The 26379-nt window shown below is 46.3% G+C and overlaps 1 protein-coding gene across 3 annotated transcripts in view; it reads left to right on the top strand.

Moving 5' to 3' along the window:
* Positions 1-26379, top strand: part of PRKG1 (protein kinase cGMP-dependent 1) — a 553253-nt gene that overhangs the window by 19172 nt on the left and 507702 nt on the right. For 2 of the 3 annotated variants that reach the window (XM_075423233.1, XM_075423235.1), the window contains exon 1: positions 18239-18605. The exons of the other annotated variant lie outside the window; for it this stretch is intronic. In XM_075423233.1, the coding sequence (XP_075279348.1) occupies positions 18295-18605 (311 nt within the window). In that variant the 5' untranslated portion in view covers positions 18239-18294. Of the gene's footprint in view, positions 1-18238; positions 18606-26379 lie in introns of those variants that run through there. 3 annotated transcript variants of the gene reach the window in all.

Below are 26379 nucleotides of genomic sequence, written 5' to 3'. Positions count from 1 at the left end.
CTCTCCCTAATTTTTTATTGCTTTTTAGCTCAGATGAGCTTGGCAGAGTGGTTGGTAGCACAAGGAAAAAAGGGTTTGGTACCATGGTACAGAAAAACCAGGGATGGATTGGGTCTGGACAGACCATGAATTTAAATGAGGTTTAAGGCTGAAGTTGAATAGATGGTTGCTATGCCACCTCCTTCCCGGCCACAGAGTCTTATGAGAGGGAAAGGAGACATGGGAAAAAAGAACAGGTATAGCGTGTGATATGGAGCAATACTCGTAAGAACCAGGTATGAAGCATAGCTGTGCTATCCACAGTCTTTGGTCACTGCAGAGGATGAGGGCGTTGGGTATGTTAGGGGCTGCCAGGCTGGACCGCATCCTTAGAGCTGGCTTAACACCTCTGATAAGAGATGTAACGCTGCTGAATAGGATCAGTCTGGGCTAACACAGCACATTAAAAGCATAACGTGTTATCTCCCATCAGTCGTAAACCACATCACAAAGCTGATTGCGGTCCCAAAATGCTTGGTTTTCCAGCATGTCCCCTGCTGCTGTGGTTATTTAGTCCACTGGCTAGGGGGTGACACTTGTCTTGCAGAGGAGGAGGGGCTGGGTGACATGGGTGCTGTGACTGACCCCTCTCTCCATCCATTCGCAGAAGGGATGACTGATGGGGATAGGCTGCATGAGGCTCTGGGTACCCACAACACAGTGGCAGTGGACAGGAACATTTTGAAACACCAGCTGAGGTTAGCAGGCAGTCTTTTATTGTTGGAGATTAAACACAAATGGGTTATTTCAGCGTTATCTTCCACATGATGGGAAATGTTTGATGATTAAAGCAATGACAGACCCACATCTCGTAGCCTTGACTTCAGGTTATGCATCCCTTGAGACCCTGATGAAGGAGGCAAAATGCAGAGGACAACCCTTAGCTTAATGTCAGGAAGTGGTTAAAAACAATCAAAAAATATGATGCTTCAGTTGCCAGGGAATGGAGGGAGGTTGCAGAGGGAAAAGCTGGAGGGCTGCACAGACCCCAAGCTTTCCTGGGAATGAAAAATACCTTAAGGTCTGCCTACCCACCCTCTGCTCTTGTCAAAGGACTCATAGACCAGAAATCTTTAAACAGATGGTTTGAATAAGGTAAAGTACATAGCCAGCGGTGCCCTTGGGTACATCTGGGTAACCACACCACCCTCCAAGTAGCTCCACATATGCAAGCAGAGGTTGCACTGGCCTGGGAGGACCAGGCAAGGTTGAAAGGCTGCACTGTTCGGACACTGGTATTTTTATCAGTTAAACCCTGGGGAAGGATTCCTGGGTGAAGCTGCCAAACCCCCAAAAACAAGGTGGGGAGAAGCATCTCCTGTGTACTGGCACAAGTGGCTTGGCCGTGCAAAATATTTTACCACTGGCACAGCTCTTTGCAGCAGCTGTAAATGGAGGGGAATGTTGGATGCTGCAACATCCTCCACACCAGCAATGGCAGTGAGTAACCCTGAGATGGAGAGCAAGAGGGAAGATTTGTTAATAAATATGTTTGAGCAGGAAAAAAAGCTGGCTGGTATGGGGCTTTTATAACATAAATCTGCTCAGCTGACATTGTGATAGGCACCGTGGAGCTCACCAGTGGTGCAGAGGAGAAGGTGGCTGAGATGGCACTGCTGGTCTCGAGTTGCAGATGGAGATCTATGCAATCTACCATTTTGCTTGGGAGTTTGTTCTTGTGGTTACTTGCCCTTTGTGTTCAAAATAGGTGCCTCATTTCTCATATGAATTTACCTGTCTTCCAGTTGTTCTGACGCCTTTCCCTGCTACTCCAAAAATGCCATTTAATACTGAGCAATTAATCTACATTATAGTGTCTATATAATAGAATGAAATTTTCTCTTAATCTTCTTTTTTTCCCACAAGCTAAACAAATCAGCCCCTTTCTGTCCTCGATAAAGGTATTTTTTTCAGTTCTCTGGTATTTGCTTGCCTTCTTCAACACCATTTCCAGCCGCTCAGTATCCTTTCCCACAGCGGGAATGTTAGAATCATAAAATCATAGAATCCTAGGTTGGAAAAGACCTCTAAGATGATCAAGTCCAACCATCCACCCAACACCACCATTCCTACTAAACTGTATCCTGAAGTGCCACATCTACACATTTTTTAAACACCTCCAGGAATGGTGATTCAACCATCACCCTGGGCAGCCTATTCCAATGTCTGACCACTCTTTCAGTAAAAAATTTTTTCCTAATATCTAATCTAAACCTCACCTGACACAACTTGAGGCCATTGCCTCTCATCCTATCGCTAGTTACCTGGGAGAAGAGACCAACATCTGCCTCACTACAACCTCCTTTCAGGTAGCTGTAGAGAGCAGTAAGGTCCGCCCTCAGCCTCCTCTTCTCCTGACTAAACAGCCCCAGTTCCTTCAGTTGCTCCTTGTATGACTTGTTCTCTAGACCCTTCACCAGCCTCATTGCCCTTCTCTGGATGCACTCCAGCATCTCAACGTCTTTTTTGTGGTGAGGGGCCCAAAACTGAACACAGCACTCCAGGTGCAGCCTCATCAGTACCGAGTACAGGGGTGTGATCACCTCCCTGCTCCTGCTGGCCACACTATTCCTGATACAAGCCAGGGTGCCGTTGGCCTTCTTGGCCACCTGGGCACATTGCTGGCTCATGCTCAGCTGACTGTCGACCAACACCCCAAGGTCCTTTTCTGCTGGGCAGCTTTCCAGCCACTCCTCCCCAAGCCTGTAGTGTTGCATGGGGTTGTTGTGACCGAAGTGCAGGACCCAGCACTTGGCCTTGTTGAACCTCATACAGTTGGCCTCGGCCCATCAATCCAGTCTGTCCACATCCCTCTGCAGAGCCTTCCTACCCTCGAGCAGATCCACACTCCCACCCAGCTTGGTGTCATCTGCAAACTTACTGAGGGAGCACTCAATCTCCTCATCCAGATCATTGATAAAGATGTTAAACAAGACCGGACCCAAAACTGAGCCCTGGGGAACACTGCTTGTGACTGGCCGCCAACTGGATTTAAATCCATTCACCACCAGTCTCTAGCACTCTGAAAAGCAGTTCCGCCTCAGCCACATGTTGTCATTCGTCTCTAGCCCTTAGTTCTCCATTTAGTTAGTTGTTTCCTTATTATACACTGGTCATAACTTCACCCTCCAGGTTCGCATGGAGCCAGTTCTTCATTGAGGCACCCACCAAAGCAAAGGATGAAGGTGGAGAGGTTCTTCCTAGCTGTAGGAGATCACCCTGGCTTTTTTGGCAGCTTGCAGAGGGCAGCCGGTGGGATGGGCACAGACAAAGCTGTGGGTGGGTGATGTTCAACACCCCCCCCCCCCCCCATTTTGGATGTTCTGATGACCGTTTTGTGGCTGTATGGTCTTTTCCTAGCTAGAAACCAGCACTTTGATTACTGGAAGAGAAAACTATTGCAAAGATTATGGGGGAAGGATGTCTGCTGACTCGAGTCTTGCCCTTTAAAATGTATTATGTTGACTAGCCAATAGAAAAAGGTGCTTAGCAGGGAGATGCATTTTTTTGCGTTTTCTTTGAACTTGCTGGCATCATCTGTAAATCAAGTGCTGGACATAGAGAGATTTAATGCACGATGCTTTTTGGTGACTAAATGCAACCCTTCCCATTTCCCTTCTGTAATCCCTGGGATAAAGAAGGCACGATGGTGGAGCTGGCCCTTGTGGGGCAGCACTTGGCTTTGTCTGCCAAGTCTAATAACTGGGACTGACTCCAAACAACTTCTTTGAAAGACCTATAAAGTATAAATAATTAATACCTGTTAAATTATTCAAGCTGGAAATACAGTACATGAATTCAGCAAGCTGATCAGGATGCAAATGAGTAATTATGTTAATTAACCCATGCAGCTAGCAGAAGCTGCAATTAGTTCATGTTTTAGGCTGCTCTGTGTTTTTTAGGAAGAGAAATTAGCTAAAAATAATTAGAAATAAACTAAAGCTGCAGTTAAAAAATATGGGTTAAATGAAGTGATTTGAAAGATCAACAGACAAACTGCATTCATATTCAATACGATTTATGTTCAAATGGCCCTTCTTTCCTTCAGGGGGTAAGTAGTTACATTTCTTAAAGCTTTAATCACTGCTCTCTGCAAGAACTTAAAGATGTTTCTGAAAACTGTTTGTAGTGTGATGCAAGACTTTATCCTCTAGATGCTCTGCTCTAGTCTCCGCACATTTCTACTGTTTCTTCCCTACGTGTTGCTGAAGAGGTAGAGAGATAGGGGGAAAATATCAATGAAAGTGTATATTTTTTTAAACCCCTTAGCATCATGGAAGAAGTCCGAATAATGATGTACAAATTGAAGGTTTAGTTATGCAAACGCATAATGTGCCATTCAGTGGGCAGTAAAACCTGAATGCACAGTAAAAGGCTTTTCCAGTATAAATAAAATAAGCATTTAGTAGTTACAAAGGAGAAATATTGCATTAATTCGAAGCTTTGAGTTCAACTAATTAGCATTGACTGGGATTTTAGGACTGGAAATGGTCATTGTCCAAATGCTCTGTCCGCATTACTATCTTGGGTGGAGGAGTAATGCCTAGCCTCAGGAAAATGGATTTTTTTTCCAAAAAAGTTGGAACTGGTTGTGTTGTAGACAGATAATTGATTTACACACATGGCCTTCACATGGAAATATACACTCTCTGACTCCTTCTAGTGATTAATGTAGGTGGATGTATTCAGATTTGGTTCTTTTTTTGTATGATTTTTATTCTCCCTAAAGGCATGAAAACATGTCTAAGACTCCTTATTTACATGAGGAGACATCTGCCATCCTGATTCCTTGAAGGACATTTCAATAAGTCTGGGTCTAAAGAAAAATCTCTCAGAGGATTCCCATTTTCCTCTTCTTTTGTTAATAACCATCGTTTTTCGGTGTGAAGCTAATTCTGTTAGTATTGAGTTTAAATGCATGCAGTTTGTTATGGAATTGGAAGAACCCTGTTAAAATGGGTTAATGAGAGAGAAATTTAAGAAATGCTTTTGACTTCCCAAGATGAAATGGAAAGGCTTGGCATTTACCTCTGAGCTTTCCCTCTCACCAAGAAATTACCCAGGTAAAATGAATTCTTCACTGGGAATCTCAAAACCTGCTTCAGCTTTAATGGTTTTGATGACACGTTTTAATAGGATGCATCAATATGCAGATTTTATTTGTATATTTGGAGTAATTGCAAAGAATGCCTCTTAATTAAAGTAAGAGAAGAAGCAACAGGTAAGAAATGGACTTGTTCCCATCAATGAATGTGTAAGAATATTCTCTGAGAAGAGGGTTGTGTTGAAAAGTGGAGATGTTCCGTGCAATTCCCACTGCCCTTATGTATGCAGGATTATGGTGATGCTTTAATACTCCCTGATATTTCATATCCAGCTCAGGTCGTAGGAATCTGCGAACAGGAAATTATTATGGTGTATTGGTTGTTTCTTATGCCTTCGAAAGAGCACTAATTGCAGAATTTTGCTCATTCGTATGCTGCACATCAGACATAGGGTGTAAATCTCCAACTTCATCTCCTGGTAGATATTTTGTGGCTTATTTCATATAGATATCACAAATACGTTTTGTGGCTTAGCCTCAAAATCATGCCTCTTTCTTCCAGCATCATTAGCTGGGCTAGTAAAAGGCTTTATCTCTCTCTACAATGTAAGCTGGGACATGCTTTAACTTATTCTCAGCTAGACTTTGGGCTGACCTTGCTTTACCACCAAAGAATTGGTTACTATACCATTTCAGCCTGAGGATAACTTTATTTACTTAAATCTTCTAATCTGACTGGGAAAGCAACATTATTTACCCCATCTCCTGAGTGTCCCCTACAAAAGTATATAGAAACTTGAGGGGAAAAAGACATCTGTTTAAATCTCCCATTCTAGTGGGGCTCCTGTATCAATTCTTCCCTCACAATTTAGACCTCCGTGCTCAGCATTTGCTGTTCTGTTGCCCAATCAATACCAATTCCATCAGGAAATTTCATTAATGTTTCTTAAATAAGAGTTTCCTTGCAAAGTTTAACTTTCTCTGTACATTTGAGGAGTCTGGGAAGTTTTCTTTGAGGTGCAATTAATTGCAATTGCAGTGATATATGTGTACAAGTATGGTAGTATTAGCATATACTAGTTCATAGTATATATAGTATATATATCATACATAATATATATTTTTTACTTACTATTTTATACCTGTTTAATTTAATTGGCTTTTCTGAGAGTTTACATGGGAATATAAATGAAAAGTAAGAAGATGAAGACTTCTGAATATGGAATAATTTAAAATCTAAGGAAATGAGACTAAATACAGAAAATGAAATGTCTTCTTTTTTTCAGATTGGTCATTCAATTGGTTATTAATACGAAAAGACAGAGATTCCTAGGTTTATGTGTACTGACTTCTGTGTGCGTGCTCGGAGTTGTTGCATCTTGCCGTAATGGCAGCATGTACTGGGTATCAAGCCAAAAGCCAGGAATTGGTGCAAGTCAATGCTCTCCTAAAGGCTTGTCGTAGTTTAACCTGGCAGCCAGCAACTCAGCATCAGACAGTCGCTCGCTCACCCCTCCCATTTCCCCCCTGTGGGATGAGAGGAGAAATGGACAAAAGGGGAAACTCGTGGGTTGAGATAAAGACAGTTTAATAAAACAATGACAGAAATATTAATACCACTACTAATAATACTAGTAATAGTAATGATAATAAAAATTGTAATAATGAATTTGCAAAATGAACTATATACAATACAATTTTTCTCACCACCCAACGACTGATTTGCAGCCTGAAAAAAAAGTTTGAGCTCCTAGCCAAGAGAGTATTCAAACTCCTGGAAAACAAAAAAAACCCCAATAGCCTCCTAGCCCCCGGCCAACCCCATTCATAAACTGAGCATGACATCCATGGTATGGAATATTTCTGTCGGCCAGGCTGGGCCAGCTGCCTGGCTGTGCTCCCTCCCAGCTCCTGCACACCTGCTCGTTAGCTGAACAGGGGAGACTGGAAAACGTCCTTGATTTATAGCAACAATTGAAAACATCAGTGTTATCAACACTCTTCTACTAAATCCAAAACACAGCAGCTACTGGGAAGAAAATTAGCTCTATTCCAGCTGAAACCAGGACAGTATCCACCCCTTATTCTGTACTATTTACATCATACTCAGGTCTCACACATTCCAATAAATCACCGCCACTTTTCCTGTCTTTTGTTGTATACACACACATATCGTTCTCTTAGTCTATGGGCCATCCCTCTAAAATGTCTGCTGAGTTAATTTAGTCCATTGCTTCAGGTTCCATCTGTCATAACAGTCTTTCAGGGCAGGAGAGATGGTGCAAAGTCCATTCAATCTGTAGAGCAGGTCTGGGCTTCAATGCGATGCGGTGGGCAGATGACACTGGGTGCAGCAGGAGGATGCGTGTAGTGTTCAATTGTCACACACTGCACCTGGAGCTCACAGCTGGTGTATCTGTCACAGCCCATGTCCACAGTCCATGGGTTGAAGATGTCGATCCTGAGGAGGCAGCTGCACACAAGGTGCTGAAGCCAGTTCTCAGTCTAGCTCCTTTATAAGGTCTATCACTGAATCAAATAATTGATTCAAACTTTCAACAAATCAGTCTATATTTTTTGTCTCTTTAGGGTGACTACATACAGGTGTGGTAAATAAAACCCACCTAAAATGTGATGTCTGGTCTGTTGGGACTTGCAAGTAGACTTATTATATCCCTGACAGTTTGCTTATCAAGTAAAATGAATGTTAAGGAGAAAGAAGGCTGTGAGCCTGACTGCTGTAAGAGACATACAGAAAGACAGTACTGTGGTTTTATAAATGCCCACTTTTATATAAATATGCTCCTTAATATGCCACACATTCACATCTTCAGCATTGTAGTAGCTAACTTGAGAAAAACTTACAGTATTAATCCTACCCTCTTGCTGAGAAAGAGAGTATGTTGATATCGAGAACGTAAAGCTGAGTTTGAGCAACACTCTTGGCCCCCATGTTCTCTTTCCTTTCTAATGCATGCATATTCTTGTTTCTGTATTGCCTTTTGATTGAGTGTATTGAGGGGGTTTGATGTTTTGTTTTTTTTTGTGGTGGTGGTGGTGGTCATTCAACAAGTATTAGGTGTGAAGGTTTGCAGTCACGCACATCAAGCTGAGAGAGCAGAGCAGTAGAGGGCGGCATTACTCTTTCTGTTTTCGCCTCCTAAAAGACATGAGAAATAAAAACCAGGGGAAAAAAAAAAGGACGAATGTGGAGAATCCTGTGCCTGCCAGCGCTGCAGGCCATGTAAGGGAACAGAGCGGGGCCAAACACCCACCGCGCCGGGAGGTGACACGTTATGCCCAAATCACGAGCTGAAAACAGTTGTTTTGCTGATAGTCATGGCTTTTAAGCGAAAGAGGAAACAAGCGAGTTTAAAAAAAAAAAACACCAAATTGACGTTTGTGTATCAGTAAAGGAGCAGGGGGATTTTTGAAGCGCGTTGTGAATTTGCACTCTTGTTCCAGGGAGCAGAAGTATAAAATACATTGCCTTCCTATCTGCCACAATGCAGGTTTTTATGCTGCATCCCAATATTGATCCTTCCTGTTCAAACAACACGAGACCCTTTCACATCACGACAGATACCTTGAAGATGAGTTTGTACGCTGAGCTTTGCGTATACAAATCACATAAATAAGGTATGAAGAAATTGCCCTGCTGTTTGGGCCAAGCCGTGCAAGTAAAAGCATAGACAGTAAAGCTTCAACAGAATTAGTTCTCGCAGAGAAGTAGCAAACAAAAAGTTGATACCAACCAAGAAATCTTTCTAGAGCACAAAGAAGGAGACCCAAAGTGCATGTTGCCTTTGCAGCATCGTCACTTGCAAAGGATTTTTCTTTCTAGGTTTGAGGAAGCTCCCATGAGTCGGTATCATAATTCCCCAGCAGTGAACATGGTGCTGTTCTCCAACCAGATCAAAGATTAGGAGGTGGTGGGGAAGATGTTCAGGGGTGAATCCTTCCAGAGTGTTTTATGGTGGAGAAGAGTTGCATAGGTGAACTTTCACAGTATGTTTCAATGTACGTTTTAATCCTGTGCCATGGAGTGAAGTCAGAGTCAAAGCAAAATCAACTGGAGGTGGAGCTGGAGTCAGAAGAGGCACTACAGCCCTGGGTTTGCGCAGCCTGACTCGCCTGTGGCTGGTGAGGGGCAGTGTTCCCATGTCCTCTTCCAAGATGGGGTAATGGCCATGCAGTAAGCGCAAGGAAGGAGCCCTGCACCTTGCCCAAGGGTTTAGCTGCTGATTTGAAGCTGAAATTGTGCAAAGGTGAGAATAAAAGTACTGCCCATCCCCTGCTTCAGGCAACACAGCAAGGCAGTCAGTTGCAAGACATTGACAATGCTTAGGAAATCAGGCAAACACTGGCCTCTAATGCTCTGATGAGTAGAGCAATCAGCTCAAACAAACACTGACAAAGAGAAAACTGTGAGCGTAAACAGTTTTACACTCTCAGAGAGCCCAATCTGATAAAGTTTACCTAAACAGAAATAAGAAATAGCTGTAGAAGTCAGTGGAACACTGTAAAACCTCTGTGAAACCTGCTGTGAGCCCGTGTTTGCAGATTGTGCCTGGATGATTCATGAATATTTCCTTGGTACCTTAACGAGCTGGGTCCTCTGTGGGACGAAGCCATTTATTCAGAGCCTTGAATGATCACAGGGATCAACTTTGAGTACAAATCTTTTCTGGAAATGTTTTCTGCGAGGAAGGGTTTAGCATTGCTATTGCAGACATAAACATTTCTAGATACTTAAATAAAAGACTGATGCCTCAGTAATTTTTTTCTAGTTGCTTAGGATATGCAGATGTCAGAAAACCACTTCAGAATAAATTCTAGCACTTGTCTGTTTCTAAAATGTAAGGCAACTTTCAGTGCAACTTGTATTTATCTTCAAGAAACTCCAGTCTGTTGTCCAGTCATGTAAAACACAGGCTGAAAATCTATACTTTGTGCTTATGGTTATAAATACCTGAAACATTCAAATAATAATTTTTAATAAGCAGAGGAATTAATTTAATTACATAAAAAGACAGTGCAGTTGTTCACAATACATTCATCATAAAATAATGGTAACACACTGGTTATTTTCATATCAGTCATAGCAGAATACATGTTTATATCTAATCCAATTTCAAATATAAATGAATTGTTTAGAAGGTTGAATAAATCAGCCCAACAGACCAAGGCAATTATGGCAGGTGAGTGGTGCATTACTGGCAAGGAGAGATAAGAAAAAATTCAGGGTCCGAAAGGGTGATGAGAGGGAGCACCTGGAATTGCAAATGCTCGGGGCTGACAAGTGGTTTGCTACCGTTAAACCTGGGAAGTTAAGAAATGGCATCAAGCGGCTTCAAAATCAGGCTGTAGAAATAAGCTGCTATCAATTAAAATAATTTTTGGGGAAAACAAGCCTCTTGCTGTTCATACCTGCCTGAGTACTTTGCTTTCCACCTCTTACAACCAGAGCACCACGATTAAAAAAATCAGCAAGTTGCAGAAGGCAATGGAGGTTGGAGAAAGCAAAAGATGTAACTGCATGGTAACGGCTGATGAGCTTACCTGTTTGTATAGTGTTTTAAGAGTATACCATGATGAACTGCAGGCTGGCTCACAAGACAAACCCCATTTTTGATCAACAAAATCAAGCTTTTACCAGCATACTGCTGAATATCAATGCAAGAACCAGCACTCCAAAATGTGCCCCTAGAAGCTGCTATTGCTAGTTAGAGTCCCACATAAAGACATACAAAGAGATGATCTCACACGCAAAAGGTTAACAGGAGCAGATGAAGTCAGAAACAAAGGCAGAAAGCTGGGATTTGACCCCAGATGTCCTCACACCCTGTTGAGTTCCCAGTTGTCTGGACTGTGTAGCACCGTAAGCTCAGATCTATATTCTGCCCAAGTGCCTTTCCTAAGCAATGCAATACAAAGGTGACATGCAGCGTATCAGGCAGCTGTAGGGTCTCTGGCTGTGTTGATGGCTTTGTAAGGTTCTTGCCCATGAAAAGTGAGATTTAGGAAACTTATGGTAGCCTGTGCATGTTGATTGTTCAATGGCTGAATGACATTGTAGAGCTCTGTCGGCATTAGGATGTTGTCCCTGTCATGTGATCAGACTGGGTTGTTTCTGTCCTCGGGCAGTAACCCCACACCATTTGGTGCGTGGGCTGGGGGATGGATGAGTCACCAAGCTCTCCCACCCCTTCACCGTGGCACTAAGATATCATACAGCAAGAGGAGGAATGTATGTTGAGTAGTGAAGATAAATGGGTCACTGAGCCCAGGCTGTCCCGAGTCGTTAAACTCTGGTTGGTGAGAAGTGTGAGGAAGCTGGCCTGGCTATCCTGGCCATGTGTCCATGAAAATCAATGGTCTCAGATCCAACGTATGGCTCCCACCTTTCTTCAAACATTTCGGCTTCCCCCAATCTCATGGTTATGTGCATGAAAGCCAGAATGTTTTTCCAACTACGTCAACTGAGTCAATGTTTTCTACAAACTTCACTTCCATTATACCCTGTATCTCATGGTTCCAACACTAGACCTGCATCCTTACATTTAATTTAATCAGTCCCTGAGTTCATTTGCGGGTAGCTTAAGGCTGAAAGAAAAGAAAACTACATTTCCATGGCTCTTCTTGTGTAAATGCTGCGTTTGCTCTACATAGTCAGTGCCCTGGGACTGCTGAGAAAAGCAGGGGCATAGTCAATGTCTAATTGTAGTAACTGCAAAACAGCGCTAAGTATTTATGTTGGCAGTTTTCAGAACAAGTTGCTGCTTACCATGGGCCTGAAGAAACTTAAGTAAGTCAGTCGAATCATTTTGAAGCTGCTTCTGCCTTAATCCAGCCCACAGGAAGACCTAACTAAGCTCTGCTTGTGTCTGACCTTGCCAGGCAGTCCAGCCCTTTCTGGCAGGTGGGAAAAAAATCAACCAGCCACTTGAGGTGGGTTTGGACAGGAGGGATTGTGATCAGGGACGGTGGTTCCCACGCTTGACCTGCCTGGACATCTGCTGGTGTTTTCCGCTTCTATCTAGGGGTGCACAGAAAATGTGCTTACTCTTGCCTGGAGAAAGCCCATCCCCAAAGCTCTCATTTAGGCTGAGTATATGAGCAGGTGCTACCAGGAAGCCCACTATGCTGTTTGGACTCATGAGTGCCTGAACCAGCACTGAAGCAAAGTGTTGCAGAGACCCAGTGCCACCAGGTGCAACCAGGGGATGAGCTGTTGAAAATCCAGCTTTCCATGTGATTATGGGAGAAAAAACCTGGCTTAGAAAGACATATGTCAACTAAAGTGTGTCAAATGCTTTTCAGAGGGCAGAGGATCTGTGGTTTCTGTAGACAAGTAGGCAGGGCTGGTGTGAATAGGGTCTTGTCAGTGGGGAAAAGAAGCCAGAAGGACTGTTTTGGTTGCTCTAACGGAAGGAAAAAGCTTTGAATGGCTTGTTGAATGTGTATTTAACTCCTGGATATTGAGAATAATTTATTGTGCCATTTCTAGGTAAAACTCATGTTCCTCCCACAAGGGTGACCGATACTCTTCTACTGTTTCAGCTCTGCAGTCCACCCAGCAGGAACCACAGGTACAGGCTTTCCTCCAGCCTGGCAAAACGACAAGGGGAGAGTTATCTCTTACCTTGCCAGTGCATTAGGTCCTTTGTGCCATCCATTTATTCTGGGCAAAGGGCCCATGAAGGAGAACAGGAAACTTAAATCTGATGCTGGCACATGCATCTGCGCACATGAGCGGAGGAGGTCTTCAAACCACTGTGTTACATGGATAATTCTGTGCTATTGTACACGCATAATGTCTCATCCTTTTGCCTTGCATAACACAAACATTCATTTTTGTGTTATTATGTATGCCCCTAATGTGATATAAAAAGCTAAGCATATTACCAATAGCCATGCAGCACGTTATTATTTTTTCTTGTCTCTGCACTGAGCCAATTTTTGTAACATTAATAGGTCTTGGGGTGTTGTTTTTCTCATGCACTCTACTCCAAATTATCTTCATCCTGGGAGGATTTCCTAGGGCAGGCTGGAGCAGTTGCGTGCTCTTCACAAGAGCTGCTTCTCAGTGTTTCTTACTGATAATGGAAAGAATCCACATACTAAAGGAAAATCCTCAAGATCATAGAATCCTAGGTTGGAAAAGACCTCTAAGATGATCAAGTCCAACCATCCACCCAACACCACCATTCCTACTAAACCATATCCTGAAGTGCCACATCTACACATTTTTTTAAACACCTCCAGGGATGGTGATTCAACCATCACCCTGGGCAGCCTATTCCAATGTCTGACCACTCTTTCAGTAAAAAATTTTTTCCTAATATCTAATCTAAACCTCACCTGACACAACTTGAGGCCATTGCCTCTCATCCTATCGCTAGTTACCTGGGAGAAGAGACCAACATCTGCCTCACTACAACCTCCTTTCAGGTAGCTGTAGAGAGCAGTAAGGTCCGCCCTCAGCCTCCTCTTCTCCTGACTAAACAGCCCCAGTTCCTTCAGTTGCTCCTTGTATGACTTGTTCTCTAGACCCTTCACCAGCCTCATTGCCCTTCTCTGGATGTACTCCAGCATCTCAACGTCTTTTTTGTAGTGAGGGGCCCGAAAAGCCCTTCTTGTATATGGGTGTTACATTGTGATCCTCCAGTCATCTGGGACCTCCCCTGTTAGCCAGGACTGCTGATAGCTGATGGAGAGTGGTTTAGCCAGCTCCTCTGCCAGTTCCCTCAGCATTCTTGGGTGGATCCCATGCGGCCCCATAGATTTGTGAGTGTCCAGGTGGCATAGCAGGCCATTAACTGCTTCCTCCTGGATTATGGGAGGTTTGTTCCACTCTCCTTTCCTATCTTCCAGCACTGGGGGCTGACTACCCTGGGAATAAGTTGATTGACATCAATGGGGTTTAAAAGTCAGAACTCACTGCAAGAGTGCCCAAGCCCATATATCTCCATCCCTTCCATGGGGAGGAACAAATGGGTGTCAGCTCTCATTTCAGAGGCTCCAGAAAGGACCAAAATAAGGAGGAATGTCCAATGTAATGAGAAAATAGGGCTTAATTTTGGAGAGACATGAGCTGAAGCAATTCCCAAATACTGCCAATTCCTGTTCCTTGGTCTTGGCAAGGCTACTTTGATGCAGTAGATCCAGTCTCATCCCCATCCTTGGGGGCTGAATTATTTTCTACCTGCCCCATGCAAATCTGTAGGGCACCGTGGCCTCAGAAGAAGCTACTGGAGGCACTCTCTTTGAGGCAAAAGCATGGCCAAATATGCCCTAGGGAGGAGTCAGATGTGTTCATGTTTCAGTAGGTGTCACTCCTTCCTCTGCATCAGGGACTGGTGTGAATTTTGGGTGCATGGTGGAATAGCAAATAGCATCCCACGGACGAGATGTGGTGACTCTCAGGGGTGAACTGCAATTTGAGTTGGTTCTAGCGTGCTTTTTGCAAGAGTTCAGGTCATGTACCTGCTGCTTTCCTCAACATCTTCCTGTATTTTTAGTCTTTCCTTCTTCACGTCGTAAAGGTGTTGCTGTGAATATGGACCCAGGGAACGCATTTGCCTTTGCAACCAGCTGTGTGCCATCAACAGGTATAGTCCCGGGGGTCACACACCTTCCCAAATCTTCACAAACCCCCAACCAGAAGAGAAATGCATTGTAAAATCCAAGGAGTTCAACTTTCTACCATAGGCTGATCTGCTCCCATAGATATTTTAGGAAAAGAGTAAGGATTGGCATTGGAGTGGATTAGGCAGGGTCAGGAGGAGGAAAATGTTTATGTATGTGTTCAGTGATGCATCTCCAGCTTCTTCATCCTTGCTGTCCTGGCTGGCTGTAGCAAGGCGACATTTGCCTTCAGCGATCCCGCTTGCTGCCTGAGCTTTGACTGGTGAGCCTGGGGAGATGCTTGCAGAATAGAGAGCTTTCAAATATGTTTTTAGCTTGGAAGATGGAAGCTGAGTGGGTGCATTTGGTGACAGATGATCCTTGAAAGGTTTAGAAGCAAAAGCTATTAAAACCTAGGTGCTGTGCAGAGAGGAAATGTTGTGAGTACATCAGAGCCTGTTCAAAGAGAAGAAACATCCCCATTTCGTGTGATTCCCATCAGCAAGCCCCGGCGCACGGTGTTTTGGGGCAGAGAGGATGTCGTGTTTGTTTTTTTTTTTCCCCTCCTCCTGCTTACTTGACATCCAGGCACAGTATTGCAGTGGCTGGATCAGAAAAAGGCTTTGGGATGTGTGTAGACAAAGGCTCCCTTAACAAACCGCAAGCAGCTTCACCCCATCCTCCCGAAACCAAGCCAGTTGGTGCATTCCTGCCATTCTTCTCCCTAAAGCTGTTTCTTTCCATTCACTGGATCAAGAAGACAAAGCAGCTGCTCTGAGAGTCTTAGATTTTTTATTAGGAACTTTAAGTTGAAAGGAATGGGATCAGAGGATTTATTTTTATCAGAGTGGGGCGGTACCCTGGGATCCCTGAGATACACACTGGCCGGTACCAGGAAAGCTGAAAGCATGGAACTGCAGGGAGGAGATCTGCACTCACCCAACAGTTTCTTTGGGACATCATTGAATAGGCAAAAATAGACAACTGCCAGCTGCCGTCCCACAGCAGAACTCGACTGTCAGGTTGTGAAGCCCTTTGGGCTGTTTGGCCTCATCCTTAAATTGGGGAAGACCGGCCTTAGGTTTGACAGCTGCTAGTTATAGTCCAAAACTAAAACTAAGCCATAAAAATCTCCTTAGACCTCATGAGTCTTATGAAAATCTGCTTCCCACCCGTAAATAAATATTTTCTTTAGATTTATTTGGCTAAATTCCTCACCGGTTTTCTTTCCCATAATTTCTTCTGGTTTTCTCCGGTTCCTTTGTGATCTAGGTACTGTTGCTCAGTCCCAGGCTGTGCACCTCTAATAGAAACAAAGTAATGTGATTTTACTGATTGTCATTGAGAAATTATGCACAAGTTTCCCCTCAGGGCTGTTACTCTTTTGAAGTCTGGTGGGCTTCAGTTAATGGTATCGTCATCTCCCTCGTCCAGAAGTTGGTATTGCTTCTGTAGGGAGGAAAACAATAAAACTTTAAGCGTGTCAGCTGAATGCTATTAAAATATTTTATTTATCATTGATTTCTAGTTTGTAGGCAGCAGGAGTGCATGTATTTAATGTTGATCTTCTTTAAAATAGAATGTTCAGAAGATACTTGGTACGTTTGTTCCTAGAGAGTTAGGGAAGATTGAAATGGAGGGACTACACAGTAAAAAAAGCTTTCTGAACTTAAAGCGCATTGGCAACCTGTGGAAACAACCAGGGGACTTTGCTTTTGTGTCTGGCAGATATGTATCAAGGGGACTGAAAACGAAAGCATTTTGCGTAACCCATTTTTTTTCCACATGCATCTTGAAAAATGCAGGAGGTACCAAATACAATGAAGAACTTGCAAAGCTGCATGCTTATGAACAGAGGCCAGGCTCTTTCAGCGCTGAGCAGGGAGCAGTTGTAACTCCTCCTCAGTTTTGGTTTTTTTTTTCATTTATTTTATAAAGACCATCTGCAGGTTGAATGCTAGAACTTTGGACTCAGCGAAGTGCCAGTACATAACAGTAAAAAAAAGCAAAAAAACCCCAACCAAAGAAGCTCAATCCCATAAATATGGTCTGTGTCTGGATGTCCCTCGTTTACAGCTAATGCCCGCATGGGAGGTCTAGAGAGAGTGCTAACAGCAGAAACAAACACCCACTTCCAGAAAATGTATCTGTGGCTGCATCTCCCTCTCTCCTCCCCAAATCAAACTTACAGAGAGGGAACTGAAGCAGCTACTTCTGCTGCCCTGAAAACATCCAAGCATGAAACTGTGCTGGTGCCCCAAGCTGCAGAGGCTCTTACAGGGCGCCTGTGCCTAGCTGGGCTATGGGAGCTTTTACCCCACTCCTCCAGACTGTGCAGTCTTATCGGGAAAGTCGCAAACCAGATATTTTCTTGCCCACAGATCCCTCTTTCTGCCCTGGAGGGCCAAGCCCAGGAGCCATGTTGTAACGGTGTACATCACTGTTGCTTCTGCGCCTGGCAAATGCGGGCAAGACAAAAGAAAACAGCCATTTGGCACCGAGGGGCTCAGCTGCTGCAGCTCATTTATTTTATTTTGTTATTTTTGTGCTGCAGACCTGTGGACCGTATTGCACAGGTAGAACCAGTGTGTAGTACTTTGTTGGCATGCAGAAAATCCTAGTGCATGAGGCGTCGCGCTCATGTGCTGGGAAAATTGTATCGATACGTGTTTGGTGTGGCAGAAACTAGCTCACGCTTACATGTGGGTATTGGGGCTACACAGAAAGTCTATTTATTTCCCGTGTTTTAAGTTAGGGTTTTTTAAGTGCTCTAAGACCCATATGCCTTGCCTCCAGGCTTTTCCAGTACAGACAAACATGACTGATATTCACGTTAAAGTCGGGGCTGTTGGAGCCCAAAGCTTGCTGAGACTGAGGAGGAGCCATGCCAGGCACCAGCTTTTGCTTTCACCCCGAGAAGACCACAAAAATTGGCTGTTAAAAAAAAGTAAACGGGAGGAAAGCCAGGCAAGTTCTGTAGGGAAGAAGTAGCACCCTCGGTTGGAGCCGAGAATGGGAAGGGAGAGGACCAGGGGACACCCCGCCAGTGGGACGGAGAGGGCAGCTCTATGCGGCCATGTCCCAGGGTCTGGACCTGCCTGACGGCCGCCTCCTGCGGGGGGAGGCCGGGCGCAGGCTGCGGAGCGCCGCAGGGAGCCGCCGGCCGCCCCCTCCCGCACCCCCGCCGGGCGACCCCGCGGCGCGGGGCTGTGGGCGGCGCGGGGGGCGGCGGGGCCGAGAAGGAGGGAGCGGGGAGCGCACCGGCGTCCTCGCAGGCGCCCCTGCCTCCCTCCCCGCCGCCTTCCCTCCTCCTCCTCCGCCTGCCTCTGTGTGTGTGTGTCTCCCGCTCCTTTGCCAGCCTCGCCTGACGCAGGCGGATCGAAATCGCCCCTAACAACCCGGCTGCGGAGCGCGGTGCCTGCGGCGGGGGTCCGGCTGCGGCGGGGCCCCGGCGGGCAGCGGGGCCGCGCCCGGCCGGAGGGGGCGGCGGAGGCGAAGTTGGCCCAAGTGCGGGGAGGCGGCGGGCGGCCCAGGGGGGAAAGTTGCCGGGAGAGGCGAGGGGCGAGCGAGGCGGCAGGACCATGGGCACTTTGCGGGATTTACAATACGCGCTGCAGGAGAAGATCGAGGAGCTGCGGCAGCGGGATGCGCTCATCGATGAGCTGGAGCTGGAGCTGGACCAGAAGGACGAACTGATCCAGAAGCTGCAGAACGAGCTGGATAAGTACCGCTCCGTGATCCGGCCCGCCACTCAGCAGGCGCAGCAGCAGAGCGCCGGCACCTTGCAGGGGGAGCAGAGGACCAAACGACAGGCGATCTCGGCCGAGCCCACCGCCTTCGATATCCAGGATCTCAGCCACGTCACCCTCCCCTTCTACCCCAAGAGCCCGCAGTAAGCAGGGGGTTCGCCCCGGGTACCCACCGCCCGCGGGGACCGGAGCGCTCCATGCCTCGCCTCTCCAGCCGCCGCGCTCAGCCTGCTCGCCCCCTTCTCCTCCCCTCGCTGCCTGCGGGGCGGTGGCGGACGCCTCTCCCGCTCCGCGCCCCGTCCTCGCAGCCGCCGCCGCCCGCCGGGGAGGGACCGGGCCGGGGGAGGGGGCGCGGAGCGCAGCCCTGAAGCGCGGCCGCCCCGGGCGCCGCCCGCCCCCGCGCCCTCCCGGGCGGCCCCGCGGGGGGAAAGTTTTGAGCTCTGCCCTCGGGGGCTTGCGGGGGTGAATGTGCAGGACGAGCGAGCTCTTAGGCGGGGGCAGAGCCGCGCTCCTGTCGAACACGGCCGCCCCCCCCATCCCGCGGGGAGAATTTCTGCTGCTGGCGGGTTGAACCGGAGCGCATCGCGGTCTCGGGGGCTTTACCGCTGCGGGAGGGGACGGGGTAAACCCGGGGGTCTCTGCCCTGAGGCGAGTCGCGGCGTCCTGCAGGCAGCGATTCACGGCGGGGCGGGCAGGGCCGGGCAGCGTGCGGGCGGGGAAACTTGGAGCCCGGCGGGGTAGGGTGCCCGGGTCTCCAGCAGCCTTGTCGCCGCCCTGGCTGGCCTCCCGCGCCCGGCCGGTGCTGGTGTTCTGGCGGAGAAGGAAGGCAGTGGCAAGGGCTCGTTGCAGTGTCCTGGTCCGATGGAGGGTGGGCGGGCGGTGGCAGCCGGAAGGGAAAGTTGCCGGGATCCTCGGCTCCCATCTCACAGGGCGCCCGGGGAGATGCTCTGCCCTGCTTTCACGCTTGCGGCAGACGAGGCAAATTATAGCGGTTTAATGGAGAAAACGGAGACCTCGCAGGAGTGGGATCCCTCCCCTCTCCCTCCCGGTATCTTTTCCTAGCCAACAAATCGCAATGCGTTTGGTTCAGCACTTCTTAAGGGAGGGGGGGGAAAAAAAAGAAAAAGAGGAAAACAAAGGATTATCCGCTGCTGAAGCGCCTGGCTTCCCGTGGAAGCACAGTGGAGGGCAGTGGGGCCCGGCCCGAGGCTTACATCCCCCGGCTGGCGGCAACCTGGGCTCGGCCTCCCCGTCGCCACTGCTGGCCGGCGGACAAACCCGCCTCCCCTTTGCGGCCGACATCTTCCTCGCTGAATTCAGCGGGAGCGCTGGGGTCGCAGAGGATCGTTGGAGCCGTGCTGGTAGTTGGAGTTGTTCTAGTTTTGGGCGGGCTCTGGGATGCAGGTCAGCCCCCACCGCTTGCTGGGACACATGGCGGACGGGCCCTCGACCTCTCGGCGCCGTGTTGCTCCACCGAGGCCCCATGTGGGACTTCACCAGCCCCACCTGGGTGCGGGTTTACTCCTGGGCCGAGGGGATGGCGGAGCGGGCGGCGCCGGTGCTACGGGCGAGGTCGGGCAGCTGCCAGGTGCTCGCCATCGCCCTGACCGGGGTTGTCGGAGCAGGAGTCTCCCCCAGTAGGTTATGGGCTGGGGCTGGGGCTGGGGCCGAGGCCGGGCGGGCAGGGCCGAAGGCACCGCCCGGCCTCGGCCCTTCCTGCCGGCATGGCGGAGCCCCGCCGTCTCCTGGCAACCGTCGCTCCGGCACTGCCCGCCCAGGCCGCCGCCTGGGGGCCCTCGGCCGGGCCGGCGGCTGCCGGCTCGCCTGCCCGCCCGCTCCTCCGCCCACTCCCGCCGCCGTTTCTCTTCAGATATTTTGCCCTTTTAAGGCGAACGGCCGCCGCTCCGGATTCGAAAGGGCGGCCGGAGGACCTGCGGTGGACAAAAAAAACCCAAACCAAACAAAAAACACCCCAAAAAGTGGAGACCGGGCCCCGTCAGGTGGAGGGGCCGGCTCCCCCGCGAGCGGGCGGCGGGCCGAGGCGCGGCGGGCAGGTGGGTCTGTGCAAGCCGTCGTGTGTCTGGTGAACCTGTGGTCCGGGGCGAGGCAGCCTGGAGGCGTTAACTTCCTCCGTTAAGCGGTGGGAAGGCGTATCCAAAAATGTTTATTTTTGTGTCAGGGGTGTGTCTGTTTGCCCCTTGGTGCCCTGGAGGTGTGAATGAAGCTCCCCAGAGCTCGGGGAAGTGCTTCAGGTTCCAGCAGAGTGAGTTGGGAGCCTCTGCTGCGTACGGTGAAATGCACAGGAAGGCTGATGAAGCCTTGAATTAACGTTTTCCAGCTTGAATTTTAATTGCTCATTGTGTAAATGCCTTGCCGTAGTCTCACGTGGGGCATAATGGATGCCACCCACCTGAGGTAGTATTTCATATTGACCTTCCATGGTCAATAATACTATTTACAATATTTAAGTAAACTTGCAGCTTCTGACCTTAATCACTGAGGTGGAAAAGATACTTGCTCACAGTTTCAGGAGTACACATGGTGATGAGAAGCCCTCAAAGCCTGATGCCCAGGGATGGACACCTGCTGAGACAATGTGGAGTTTTCTGGTGATAGATGGTCATCTTGGGTGCTTGCCTAAATCCGTAACTGCACTGATGAGCACTTCTAATTTGAGCATCCCAATAGAAAGGAACATGTAGCTATATAAATAAAACATGAGGACTATGTATTTTTCTTGTCTGGACTTCTGATGATTAAAATACAATCCAGATCAGCTGCTCTGCTAGTGGTGGATGTACCTGGGAGACTGATAAAATGAGACTAGCTTAGTTTATTTGAGATCATTAATACATAAATCTCAATTTTTCATACACTGTTCTACATGCAGCCGCAAACATGGCTTACACAGTGCTTGTGTGTGGTTGAGGGGAGGTCCTTGTCTAGATTAAACAAACGTGACACAATCTTGATAATATTTTGGTGTTCAAGATAACCATTTGTGGTGGTACCGGGGGTTAAAGTGGAGAGGACCTGGAAGCAGAACAGGAGCTACCAAAGCATGCAAAGAAGTGTTGGCTTTTTTGCCCTCTTCATGCTGAACCTCAGTGACTCCTGAGGTAATGGCATCCCAGCCTCTGGTTTTGACGAGCCACCAAAGTATCCGCCTGTTATCCAGCATTATACAGAAGTAGGAGCACCAAGAGGACACACAGGAAATCTTCAGTTGTTTGGTAGCCTGTTTTTTTTGCAGTTAAGTGGGGCTGGGTCTGTCTTCCTGATATGGTGGAGCACCTGAGGTGGCTGGAGGTGAGTAGGTTCAGTAGCAGTAGAAAGTCTGTTAGAAACAAGGAGGAGTGATCATGAGGGCCACGGTAAACTTCTGCTGCCTGTGGGTCTGACTGTTGTGAAGTGTCTATGGAAGCTGCTGTGATGCCATGTAGAAGATTCTGGATTATAAAATCGTTAAACTCTGGATGGCTTTGAAGTGTGAAAGTAAATTTAATTGCCTTGTATGGAAAAATAGCATTAAATTTTCTGCAAGATCTTACCTTGCACACAAACGCCATCATTTAAGATACATGTAGTTTGAAAAAATTATCTGTTTCAGAGTGTCAAGAGTTTTAGTTGCTGTTGCAGGGTTGGTCTTATTTTGCCTCTAAACTTTTTCTTTGTTAATGTGAAATGGGACTTTGTAGGCTCGCGTGAGGAAGTTATAGCTAAAATTCTGCTATTTTCTTCTAAGTTATGAGACCAGTGAGAGAAGTCAGGCATTGGCATCTTTATCAGTCTTCCTGTTCAAGTAACTAGAAGCCGGTTGTTTAAAATAAGTGGCTTTTTCTTTCTCCCCCCAAAGGAAATAACTTGCTAGAAGTGACTGGAGTAGGTGAGGACAGGCTGTGGAGACAGCTGGATGGTTTTCCATGGTAGAAAAATGTCCTGACAAATCCTTCTCGCCTCTTCATCTCCTAAAATTGCTGCTCTGTTTGTTTTTCCACACCTTTGACCTCTCACAGGATATATCTAGGCTGCTAACAGCCTGCCAGCATGAAAAGTACTGCGATACCGAGTTTGTACCAACTGTTACTCCAATTAAGATTTTACAGAGCTGCAGACCAAAGAATAGCCTTTTTAACTAGGAAGCTGCGACTCTTGTCTCTTTGCTTTTGTTATTTTGTGTTTGCAATGGGAAAATACCCAGGACTTTTATTTTAACAGGGTGTTTCGTTTGGAGATTGGCAACAGCTGTATGCCTTTTTGGAAGGCTGTGTAATCAGTATATTTTGTTTTCCAGAAGGGGAAAAAAATTGTAGAAGCAGAGTGTAAAACAAAGCGGAAAGCTTGTGAGTGTGAAGAAATGTGTAAGGGCTCAATCTTCTCTTGACAGAGGTGGTGCATGCCCTGTCATTGCCTTAACTGAGATAACGGCAAAATGCTGTGTCATTTATAGAAAATGTTGAGTAAGATGAAACTGACTTGTTTTTGTGAGTTAACAGACTTAGGAATGCTTTGAATATAAAGTTGGGAAATCTGCCAAAATCCCAGAGATTCATTTTTTGGGGGAGGAGCAGCCTGTGAGTCGTATTTAAGAATTCTAGTTCAAAAAAAATAGAATGCTTGGTTGCATCGCCTTAGGGAAAGTACAACATACGTATAAGAGATTTAACAAAATCCCTGCGATGGCCAAATTGGTTCTTTGAAGGCAAATGTGCACATCTTCTGTGGACTAGAGGCATATTTTTAAGTGATCATAATAGTAATAAACCCCCCAGAAATATTTGAAAAGCACTTCATATTTAGAGTGTTTGCATGAAATTATCTGCTGGTATTTTATAAATGGCATGTACGTTGCAGTGCCCAGGAGCTGTCTGTTAATTAAAACTCTCAAAATGTAGTTCTAAAAAAACCAATCAAACCATCAAAAATCCCCAAACCCTTTCCTTAAGACCCAAACTTCCCTCTTCCTAAAATAATTTGGAGGATGGTTTCAATGTAATTTAACCATTAGAACCTGATGGTTGAGATGCTTGAGGGGCCTGTTATTGGGAACTGAGACAACCCTTCTGCTGTGATTGTAGGCAACTGCCCTACTGAAATGTACGACAAGGGATGGTGGCCTCTTTAGTCTTGTTACATTCTAGTTCTGGTGTCATGCTGCAGAAAACATCATATCAAAAGCAGTCAGCAGCAATGGATGTAAACAGGCAAGGGAGCTGCAACCTTCATTATTTTTTTTTTCTTATCAAGATCTAATTCAGCATGATGTGTTCAGTGACCGATTAAAATATATTTATCGTTTATTTAAGAGTAATTAGCTGCTGTAGTTGCTTTTATGTGCTACACAATATAAGCTTGAATCCATCTGAATGTATTTTAACATTGTTCTGAAAAAGAATTTTATGTGCCTGGAAACATCTGCTGATTCTTGATTAAATGGTGCCATCTACTATTATCAGTGGGGTTTTTTTCAGTATGAAGGATTTAGGGGGTTAGGACTTTACTGATGTTGACTTTTCTGTGTGAGTGGCGATGGGGCAGCATCTTTTCACTGTTAGGCGGTCTGTGAGAAAAGATGATGCGTGCACCAATCCAAGACGTAGCCAAGAGCATTGCCTTGGGCAATGATCTGCCTTAGGCCTGTGCTGATTAGCCTTCCACTCATCTTGGAGGCTACCAAGGGGACAGATCGACTTTTCTCCTGCCGCTCTAGCGGTGTGGTGCCACTCAAACCCTGTCACCTTTTTTGTGTTTGGCTTCAGCTGACTGATTTGCATGGACAAGCTCTCGGATGCTGTGAAGGACAGCCCGCTCCTGTAGGAAGTGCTGCTGAATCTGGGTGCGTGGGACTTGCTGGCTACCCAGCAGCCCAGTCCTAAACTTACCTCATCTCTGCGGCTGGCCAAGGCAGCTTGGCAGTGTTGCCTCGTGAGCCGTCTCCTCTCGACTCCCCAACACTCAGCTTGCTCTGCTTCTGTTCGTGCAGCAGGGCTGAGAGCAGAGCGTCCTCACGCTTCGCAGGAATGAGTTTTCGTTGTGAAGGATGATACGCTTCCTGACGGAAGTTTTAACTTGCAGTGTGTCAAGGATAGTGGTGAATGCAAGTCAGTCAAATGTTATTTTACTGTTTTGACAGGTCTGGCTTGGCAGTGGTAGTGGTGGTGAATGGGGCTTTCCTCTATGCAAGGGGCACACGTGTGACTCACGCCTCAGAGTCAGTGCTGCTTAATGCGTTGTGAAGTGGCAAGCATGAGGTTGCTGGTAGCTTGGCTGTTTGTGTAATTCAGGCTTCTGAGGCTTTGGTTGGTAGTGGTGGTAAGGAATAACTATATTGTATTAAGTTATTATGCAGAGGAGAAAGATTTGTCTCTGTTGGCAAGTAGTGTTTTGGGTCGTCTCTGAAGTATGCTTGTTTAGTCAGGTGATGTTTATGCTGAATGTAAACTCTGAGGTGTTTTAGTTCAAGGAAGGTAAAAAAAATTCACCGAACAAAGCTATTAAAGCCACATATTTATTTTGTCATTTTCTGTCCGATTCTTGCTTTGATGAGTGACGGCAATATTAAACGTCACTGCAGTTTAAATTATTTTTAGTTCTGCTTAGTAGCAATAAGCAACACATACTTCTCTGAGTTTCTGCTTCCTTCTGACATTAATTTTAGCAGTGTAGTGTAAATACACTGCTTTAACACAAATTAGTTCTGTTCAGAAAATATATTGGAATCTTTATGGTGGTTATATGCAAACCAAAAGTATTCAGCAAGTCCTGTAGTTTTAAGCAAGCTAACAGAACTTAAATGAAGGCAGTCATTAACATAGAGACTATTTTTTAAATTGTGATACATCTCCATAAATTCATTTTCTACCAAATTAACTTTTTTCCTTTTACCTGTATTACTGGGTGAACGCTGTAGGTGGATAGTTTTAAAGTACATCAACAGAAAAATGAGGTCCCAGACCAGGGACACAAATGCCTTCTCTCCAGACTCGCTGTGAAAGTAGTCCTGAGCTTTAGCAGCCTGTGTTCCTAAACACAATATGCATCTTACATGTCTGAAATGAGTCAACTCCACCTGCCCCCAGCTCAGTGTGCTGATATTGAGCAAAAATGTATATAGTAGCACAAAATTTAAACTAGCCAGCTGCTTGCAGCGACCTGTGTTGCAGACTCGCTGGGAAGGTGAGTGCGCTCCATACCTTTACTAAACACCGTCTTGCTGAGCACCAGATGCAAAATATGAGTCAAAGGTAAAAAATTGCTCCCTTAGAGATTTAAAAAGGACACAGTGACTTGTACCTGTTTCTTTGGTTGTCCTGCTTGGGATAGATGCTGTGGGATGCAAAGATTTCAGAAGTCATTGAATATGAATCTTATCTTAAAGTAAGGGGTCCTGGAAAGCTGTGTTTTTTGTGCTGGAGATGATCGTGGTTTAAATGCCACTTATTGTCATGAATGATAAACCTTACTGCCTGTGCTGCTAGTGTTGCTTCTCTTTTTGCTTTTCATGGTGCCAAAATACTTGCATTTGTAGCAGGCTAAAAGATAAATATTTGTATAAGTGTTTTTTGTCTGCTGTTTTGCCATTTCTAGGGGGTATGTGCAGGCAGAGAAGTCCCTGACATTCATGTTTTGTGTAGCTTGTCTTAGTTTTGAAGGGCTGATAGAACAGGAAAAAACAAAAGTATTTGCTACATCGGACGAAACCAACTCAAATAATTCCTTTCGGCTTCTTTCAACATCTACAGAAAGCGATTTGGTTGCAAGTGTGCACGTTGCTTGAATAGATACTGTGTATACTGACATCCTAAACGTCTGAAATTGTATTAAGGTCTTTTAGAAACAGTGGTAAAGCAGCTACCTGGAAGGGTTTGTGTCACAGAGATAGTTACAGTGTACTTGTGAAACAGCGAGCACACGACT

This window comes from Opisthocomus hoazin, chromosome 6 (assembly GCF_030867145.1).
Source record: "Opisthocomus hoazin isolate bOpiHoa1 chromosome 6, bOpiHoa1.hap1, whole genome shotgun sequence".
Classification (NCBI taxonomy): Eukaryota; Metazoa; Chordata; class Aves; order Opisthocomiformes; family Opisthocomidae; genus Opisthocomus; species Opisthocomus hoazin.
The sequence above is the reverse complement of the archived record's forward strand: the minus strand, read 5'-3'. Positions and strand labels throughout refer to the sequence as shown.